The sequence below is a fragment of the Pteropus alecto genome, unplaced genomic scaffold (genome assembly GCF_000325575.1).
Source record: "Pteropus alecto unplaced genomic scaffold, ASM32557v1 scaffold53, whole genome shotgun sequence".
Lineage (NCBI taxonomy): Eukaryota > Metazoa > Chordata > Mammalia > Chiroptera > Pteropodidae > Pteropus > Pteropus alecto.
In genome coordinates, this window is record NW_006434366.1 from 119,949 (window position 1) to 129,016 (window position 9,068).

The 9,068-nt window shown below is 53.4% G+C and overlaps 1 protein-coding gene and 1 long non-coding RNA gene across 2 annotated transcripts in view; one reads left to right on the top strand and one right to left on the bottom strand.

The window, feature by feature from the left end:
* SHISA5 (shisa family member 5) overlaps nucleotides 1–613 on the bottom strand; it is a 17,833-nt gene extending 17,220 nt beyond the window's left edge. The window contains exon 1 of the mRNA XM_025044849.1: nucleotides 322–613. Coding sequence (XP_024900617.1) covers nucleotides 322–598 — 277 coding nt within the window. The 5' untranslated portion in view covers nucleotides 599–613. The remainder of the gene's footprint in view (nucleotides 1–321) is intronic.
* On the top strand, nucleotides 113–8,829 carry LOC112477537. Its single transcript, XR_003045500.1, has 3 exons — nucleotides 113–332; nucleotides 7,670–7,833; nucleotides 8,687–8,829. It is a non-coding gene; the product is annotated as an uncharacterized LOC112477537 (long non-coding RNA).
* Nucleotides 8,830–9,068: the final 239 nt, after the last annotated feature.

The following is a 9,068-nucleotide window of genomic DNA, read 5'->3' on the forward strand; positions in this document are numbered from 1 at the left end:
CAGCCCGGGGGACCCTCTCGGCCACCCGCTCCGTCGCCCCGCCCCGGCGGTTCCGGGAACCCCGCCCCGGGGGAGGGAGGAGAGCGAGGCGTGGGCGGGGCCGCGTCCGGCGTGGGCTCGGCCACTCGGACCTCCGAAGTCGCCTTCTGCTCCCGGAGACTCCGGCCCCCGCCCCCAGCTCCCGGCCCGCAGCCGGAGCGGGGTCTCCGCGGGAATGCGCCCCAACACCCGAGCGCCCGTGCGACGCGAGGCCGACGCAGCCGCTCCCCGCGCCTCGGGCTCCCCATGTGCCCTGCGGATTCTCACTCTCCTGAGAGCTACCTGAGAACCAGGTGAGGTGGCGCGGCGACGGTTTCCAGTGCAGATCCGGGCACACTGTCAGCGCCCAATAAATGTCGAGACCCTTCTGGAAGTCTGGCCCGGGGATCTCAGCTCTGAGGACACAACATCGCCCCGCGCACTGGGGTGACGACCCTGTCGCTGTGGTCATCCAGCCCCCCAGTCCGAGCAGGCTCAGTCTTGGCCCAGGGCAAGCCTGGCTCAAGTGTCCTGGTCTGAGGGATAGAATCCGGCAGCCCCCAGGCACGCCGTAGGCCATCTCGAGGCTCAGGGGAGCACCGGCTGACTCCCGTCCTTGCCTGTCCCGAAGCATGTGCCTGGCACCCTGAGGTGCAGCGGCGGTTAACTGGCCCTGCCGCACCCTGGGGCTCGCAGCTGGGGCCCTGTGTTACTTCGGACTTCTCTAACAAAACATCACGGACTTATTAGTTCACACACATTTATATCTCACAGTACCACAGACTGCAAAGTCCAAGATCAAGGTGTCAGCAGATTCTGTGTCTGATAAGAGGTCCTGGTTCTAGATGGCGGTATTTTCCCTGTGTTCCCACACGGAGGGAGGAAGGCCTGAGGGAGTTAGCTCTCTGGGGCCTCTTTTATTAGAGCACTAATCCCATTCTTGAGGGCTCCACACTCCTTATCTCATAAACTCCCAAAGGCCTCCCCCCGCCACAGATACCTTCACCCTGGGGGTTAGGGTTTCAACATATGGGGAGAACGCAAACATTCAGTCGATGGCAAGCTTTTTTCCCCCAGGATCTCTGACCTGCGCCTGCCCTGTACCGGACACATTCAGTACATTGGACTTCAGGCGGCAAATGACATTACGCATTCAGTACATTAGACTTCAGGCGGCAAATGCAAAATGTACTAAGTACCACCACATGTGTCTCACCTGAGGGCAGGGGTATGCAGCTATAGGTTTGCTTTCCTGGGCTTTTAGCACAGGTGAAGCCATCTGGGGCCTTTTTTTTTTTTTCTTTAACAGAACCCAGGTGGGAGCAGAGGCATGTGTGTCTCTAAGCAGGGTGAGGGTTCCTCCCTGACCCAGCCCGTGCTCATCCTGCACAGCTGCGTCTGCCCCCGCAGCTCAGTTGAAAGAGGAAATAAAAGACCCCTTCATCCCACTGACCACGTTCCCCAGAGCACTGGCCGGAAAGGGCCGCCTCAGCCCCGAGTCCTCTTGTGCCCCAACCCAGCCTCTCCGCATTCACCCGATGGACTAGCTGTGCATCCATCTCCCTCCCATCCTGTCAGCCTTAGCTCTGGTGCCCCCAGTAGGGACCTGTCCCAGCTTCCCTCTACTTTCCCCTCCAGACCCACCCTCCACCCCACCCAGTCCTAGGGCTCCCTTTTAGCCAGCAGAAGGCAGCTGAAGGTGGGAGGAATGGGAGGGGCTGTTCCCTGCGCCTTCCCCAAAGCTGCAGGCAGTCACACACTCTCTGCCCCACCCTGCACCCACACCTACCGTAGCCAAACTTCTCACCTGAGTCCCTTTCATAGCCACTGAGAAATTAGGACTTTATCTTGTGGGCCTAGAGGAATGACTGATTTGAGAGATCCCTCTGGTGGACAGATTATAGGAACAGAAACTGGAGGGAGGGGGCTGGGAGGTGGTCCCACCAGGTTCCAGTAACCCTTCCCTCCCTAGCCTTGCCTCTGCAGGCCTAGGGATGGAAGGGGCTCCCACTGATGCTGGCACCTCCCCCCCTACATGCTGCACCAAGCCTAAGCAGCCCCCTGAACCTACCTACTGCTCTGTGAATGTCCCCTTTATTGAACTCTCTTCAAAAACCCAGCTTGATAAGAATGACTGTTTTCAGCTGTGACTTTTACAGACAGGACGGGCCAAGCTGTAGACACATTCTGCTTGAGGTGGGCCAGAGCAACACCCAGTGAGTGCTGCCCAGAAAGCCCAGTGCCTGGCTAGGTGTGGATGGCGCAGCCTGGATACGGCCCACCCTCCCAGGACTGATCTGCTGGGCCGGGGTGGTGAGCGCTAACGCAGAACACGGGCAGGGCCTTGCCATTCCTCTCCACCCAGCATCTGGGTCAGGGCCCCTTTCCTCGGGAGCAGAAATGCCAGACACTTTCCCAAGGGCCCAAGGCCAGCCAATCAGATACACCCTTCCTGGAGTTTGCTGGGGGCTAGTGACCAACAGCAGGACAACAGAGACTCTGCTTCGGCTGCAGCACACAGCATCTGGTCCTGTGGTTAGGGCTGTGTGAATCGCAAGTCCCCTGCCTGTCCTGTGGTAGCGGCAGTGGCTGCTCACTGGGCTAAAGCAGAACTTTATTTGAGCTGGAAATGAAGTTAGACGGCCCTTGGCGGCTTGGGGAGCGACACAAGTTCCTTTTCGGAATTCCATTTCTGATTAGGGTAGGCAAAGTCTGTTTCCTCCAACGGCTAAAGAAATTGTCACCAGGTGTGGCAGCAGGTGACCAGTGTGATACAGGTGTGCCAGCATGTGATTGGTTGGAGCTAAAGGAAATAGTAATCCAGCCAGGATGAAGGCAAAGGCTCTGGAAACCCCAGCAGGCTGAGGAGACCGAGCTAAAAAACCCACCACTGTTGCTGTGTATAAAAATAGTTCCTAGGTACTCTTTGTCCTTGCGTTCTGGCTCCCGAGCTCCTAGAACACTTGGAATTTACTGTCATTTGTATGCTAATGAATGGCTCCAGGTAGGGTAATTCATTCTCCCCCCCACCCCCAGGATGGCGCTGGTCAACAGAAAGACCCAGCAATGAATAGAAGGTTGAACTTTCAGCCCCACCCCCAACCCGGGAGGATGAAGGGCGGAAATTGACTTTAATCACTAGAAGCCAATGTTTAATCAATCATCCCTACGAAATGAAACCTCTATAAACCAAGGGTCCCTAACCCCCGGTCCATGGCCCATTAGGAAGTGGGCCACACAGCCAAGCTTCATTTATCTGCAGCCGCTCCCCAGCGCTAGAGTCACAGCCTCCTCTCCACCTCAGATCATCAGGCATTAGATTCTCATAGGAGCTCCAGTCCTTGGTGCCAAACAGGTTGGGGACCGCTGAACGGTGGAGTTCAGTAGTTTCCAGGTTTGTGGACATACTGATGCCCTGGGCAGCTTGGAAACTCCGAGCCGTCCCTCCCCTCCCCCACTCCCCTTGCCCTGTGTGTCTCTTCCATTTGGCCTTTCCTGAGTGCTGTCCTTTCTGACGAACTGGTAACTAACTGTAAGTAAGGTGTTTTCCTGCGTTCTGAGAGTCTGGTCTAATGAATTCTCAAACCCGAGGTTTCCGAACCCCCCAGTTTATAGACAGCTGGTCAGAAGTTACAGGTGGCCCTCTGAGGACTTGTGACTGGCACCTGAAGTGAGGACAGTCTTGTGGGACTGAGCCTTTACCCTGTGGGGTCTGCACGAACTTGGGAGTTGGCGTCAGAACTGAGTTGAATTGTTGGACACCCAGTTGGTGTGGGAGAAACACACAGTTTAGCGTCTAAAGTGGTGTCAGAAAACAAGACACCACAGGTGGCCACTCAGGTGATGATAGCTCATTGAGGACCAGGCTTTGGGAGACCAGAAGCCTTCACCTTAGAATAGCATGAGGGGCCTGAGAAATGTACTGACTGTGGTGTCAGGTGGTTGCTTCTAATAGCACCAGACAGCTTAAAGAGAATGACAGGGTCGGATTCTTCGCTGCTTATGTCAAGGCACAAACTGAAAACTTCCTCAGCTTTGCAAAGGAGGCTCCTATCTCTTGCAGCCATGGGGCCGAGATAGTCCATCATGAAACCTAAAGGCTGATTTTGTGGGTTCCAGATTACATACTGGTTGAAGTCACAGCCTCTCTAAGTCTTTTATGTGCAAGGTAGACACCGTGAAGATTAATAAACAGAAACCTCATTTAAATCGGAGTTGGGAGGGCCTGTTAGGGGGAGACCTCACACCTACTCCTTGTCAGTCGCTCCAAACTGGAAGAGAGGTACTTTCCATCTCCAAAAGGAACATCTTTTTCTACTTCAGTACTCCAGCAGGAAGAAGACGGGTCTTCTCTTCACCTGGCAACCACGCAGCCAGTGAAAAGCCTCTTCAAAGTCCCAGTGTCCTCCAGTGGACTCTTGGCTTACAACAGCTCCTCCGAACTCTCCCTTACCTCTACAAGAGAATGTTCCTCTGCTTTGTTTTCTGGACTTCGTGTGGTTAGACTGCATGTTCTGAATTGCAATTCTTTGTTGTTTACAAATTAACCCATTTCGTTAGAGAAAAAATCAACAGCAGTGACCAGGACAGAGCAGAGACTCTGGGAAACTGGACTTCATATGCCTCCATCCAGTGGTCGGTTCTCAGTCCTTACTTTCCTTGACCCGCCCAGAGTCATCTGACACAGCGGGCCACGCCCCCATCCTCCCACGCTCCCCACCCGCTCCCTCTCACACTCCTTTGCTGGCTCTTCTCATCTCAAGCTCTTAGTGCGGGGGTCCCAGGTCTCGGTCCATAGGCCCCGTCTCTCCTCTATTTACAATCCCCTTTAAGAACTCATCTGAGATGGGAAGGCAACTCCCTACTGTTGACTTAGCCAGAAAGGTCAGCTGCTGGAGCCTGCTTTATAAGAATACCCACCCTAGGGTACCACTGATCAGCATCAGGCAGCCTTGGGAGGTGAGCACCGACAACAAAGGACTGTCCCTATCACAGCAGAGTGTCCCTAAGGTGGACTTTCCCTAATTTAAACATGAAAAATCACACCTGGGGTGAAGATTTACCATGCAGGTGACACATGTGATGCGTGAAACATGTATTCATAACTGCACGGGCACCAAGAAATCTCTGCCTTTACATGCTCAGACGTGGCTTTTAGCCTGCTAGCCCCCTTTAAAACTCTGCCCCAACCTCTCTCGGGGAGCCTCCCAAACCTTTCCTTTCTCGGTGTTGGTTCCCTTGTGCACAAACTTAATAAACCTTTGCTTCTTGCCTGAACTTTCTTGTGGTGATGTCTCCTGATGTCCGTTTTGGGAGGTTGCAAGAACCCAGGATGCCGGTAACCTCCAGTGTGATGGCTCTGAAAACCATCTACACACTGATGATGCCATTTCTTATCTCCCGCCCGGGTCTCTTCAACTCCACACTTGAAGATGCAACTATCCAGTTAACATCTCCACTTGGATATCCAACTGGCATTTTATCTTAATGAGCCTTCAACTGAACTGCTGGCCCCCCTCCCAGTGCCAACAGCTTGCTTGCCCTGTGGGCTTCCGCATGTCCATAAATGGTAACCACACACATCCCTTGGCATCAGGTCTGTCTCATATGCCTTCCTCCAAACCACCAGTCCATCTTGGCTCTACCTTCAAAATGCAGAATCTGACCACTTCTCAGCAGCTCCATCACAAGCATCATGGTCTGTCACCTGGATTATCGCATCAACCTCCGGACAGGTCTCCTGGCTTCTACTCTGCTCCCATTGAGGTCTATTCTTGATTCAGCAGCAGCCAGAGGGGGTCCTTTAAAAATGATCATCAGATCAAGTCCTGGGCTCAGAGTCCTTCACAGGCCCCCCTTTCCAAGGCCCCTTACTGCTGTCTCCCCACTGCTTAGTCCATGGTAGGCATTTAAGGTGTTAATGACTTAAACAGAATGAAGATGCAGGAAAGAACCTAGAGGAATCAGATTACCACCAACCCCCAGACCTTCTGGCCCGCACCCCATGAGGGAGTTACCTTGCAAGGAGGAGCAGACTCTTCTCACGCCCCTCCTCCCCAACCCCTTGGTACCTCCAGTGCCTAAACTAGAGATGGATTCCAGCGCGTCTGGAGAGCTTATTACAAAGCCAAACCCAGAGGGGAAGGCTTATACATCAAAAGAATTGTAAGACTTTGTTATTTTATCTTGGCAAAAATATGGAGAATATGTGGGAAGAGACTGAGGTCCTAGACTGAAGAGATAAGACTATAAGTTTAGATTGGGGTGAATTTATCCACACAGGTGCACTTGCCAGAAATTCCGGACACAGGTGCTGTCCTAAGCTACTACGGGGTATTCTACGAGTCTGTGTGCTTTGCTGAAGTGAAGTCGGGCCTCACCAAATGCGGCGATGCTGAAAGCTCCCCAGTAGAGCGTAAAGAATCCAAAGCCTCAGGAAGAGTCACCCATCATTACAGACAACTCATCTTTCCCCTGATCCCTGGACAGCACCCAGAAGATACTCCTTCCACCAAGGCCTTAGGCAGCTCACTGCTGAGGGGAGCATCTTTGAAAAGTTTCAGTTTGCTAGGACTGTTGTAACACAGTGTCACACAACTGAGTGGCTTAAACAAGTTACTGTCTCGGTTCTGGAGGCTTGAAACCAAGATGTTAGCAGGGCCCTGCTCTCCCGCTGAAGGCACTAGGGAATTTTGGATTAAGGGCCCACTCCACTTTGGTATAATCAGCTTACTATATTTGCAATGACCCTATTTCCATATGAGGTTATTTCCATATTGGGGGAGGGGGTTAGGTCTTCAATCTGTGAATTTGGTGGGGGACACAATTCAACCCATAACAAGAGCCTGTCTTCCACGTGTCAGGGATTCTGATTAGAGATACTCTCATTTGAAATGGCTCCTTGATTTCAATGCAAATCCCAGGACCCCTGGTGACAAGGGTCAAGTAGCAGTGTTGAGCTGCTGCGAGAGGACAGGTGTGGGGACCGACACACAGCAAGACTTACTTGATGTATAGGACAAACTAACTGGAGGGCTGACCACCTGAGACCTGACTGCATCGGGAATTCTCTCCAATGTCCCAGATAAGATCAGTTCACATACCCGGGGGCCCCTGAACAAAGTGGGGTGAGTGCCCTTTAAAGGGGGCCCTACGAAAATAGCTCAGGTTCATGCTGGCACTTTCCTCATTGCCCACACCAAAGAGACCTGTGACCATTAGCTAGCGTGTGGCAGACATTAGTTTTGACTTGCCACAAAGGCATTTTTCACTTTTAATAAAATAGTCGTGTTCAAACACCAATGAGCCTGGGTTCAGGGGCTGAATAATGATTGGTCCAAACAAATACAGCGACACTCCCCTTTGAAGGTGATAATTTATTAATACATGGTATATAATTATTATAAATCTAACTCAAATGTTGCTGAAACCTATGTCTTTACATTTCATTCAATCCAAATATCCTCTGATCCCACCTGATGACTACTGTTTCCTAGCAACTCAAAATGCTACAGAACTCTTCAACATGACTATACATAATCACTCTTTCTAGGCTGTGGGACAACATTGAACCTGAAGAAAAATGCTGATAGTTACATTTCATTCCTTCTGCTGTTGCTTTGCTACTAAAAATCTTCAACATCTCCTTCAGAAAGTGCTGAAGCCTCCAAGGCGGTCAGGTGTCCACCCCACGAACTCAACGCGAGGACCACTGAGCTGCCGCCCAGCCTCACCCACCGGGAGACAGGCGTAGCTGATAACCTCCTGAGCCCGGCGATGAGCCCAGGGGTTTGTCATCCACTGTGACACAGCCAGGTAAGGCAGAGCCAAAGTTGTCGGCAACCCCAAACCAGACAGGAGCAGCCCAGCCACAGCCACCCTCCACCCTGAGAGGCGCAGGTGGACACCCAGCCATGCCCAGCCTTATCATACCCAGGTAGAACACCCCTGCTACCTGCTCCCAAGGCCAAAGCCCCAGGGCAGGAGGTGTAGAAAATCCAGTGAAATCCTGAGACATGGGAAAACAACTAGCCAACACGCACCCCAACCCACAGCGTCATGTAGCGCCCCCATCTTTGACCCAGCCCCTGGTTCCCTTCCCCAAGGATGCTAACATTTCCAGAGACCCTAGAACCCTCCCTTTACCGGTGTTCCACCCCAGATCGCCCCCGCCCCCCACACACATCTGCCTCTCGCCCAGGGGTGAAGGCCCAGAACCCTAGGTCAGCCCAGAGGAAACAAGGCCCCGCCCCTGCCCATATGGCCAGCCCAGGGCTCGCTCCAGGGCAAGAGGGGGTGGGAGCTAGACCACGGATCCCAACGCAGACCTGAGAGACCACAAGCCAGGGCTCTGCGGAGCCGGCCGGAAAGAACGCCTCACAAATGGAGAGCTGGCCGCAAGGCACAACCTGAGATCAGGATTTATTTTAAAAAGTATTTATTGCAAAGAATGCTGGACACAGTGTGATGTGAGGCTGAGATCCAACACACCCGTTCCGGGGAGAGCAGTAACATGTCTGCAACGCAAGCACATTGACGGCCATGGCTAAGCCTGGCAGCCAGCCGGGCAGGCAGTCGCCGTCCGTGCAGAGGCCAGGCCGGGGCAGAGGTGAGGGGAGGCTGCCTCAGCCCGTGCTGCAGCCCCAGACTTCCCTCTGCCCTGTCTCAGTCCTTGGAACACATCTGGGTCCAGCAGCTCCTGACTGCCTCTGGACACAGAGTGAAAAGGCCTCGCTGGTCTCACCTCAGTCAGCCTGGAGAGGTGGTGACATCCAGGTGTATTTGCCACTGACCGAAGGGATCCTCTAGAGCTAACGAGTGAGTATGTCCAGGTGACCAAAGTCACCAAAACTCCAGGGGACACAGAAGCAAAGGCTTAAGTCCCCATGTCTCAAAGGCAGTGTGGCACGGTCCTCTGGCCTTGGGTCTAAGGGGCTTGGGACTCTGAGGGGAGATAAATCCAGAAGGGGAACCTGCCCCGTCCCCTCCTGGACTCTCTCCACCACATCTGTCGACAGCTGCTGCGGCACGTGAGGCTACGACCACCAGCC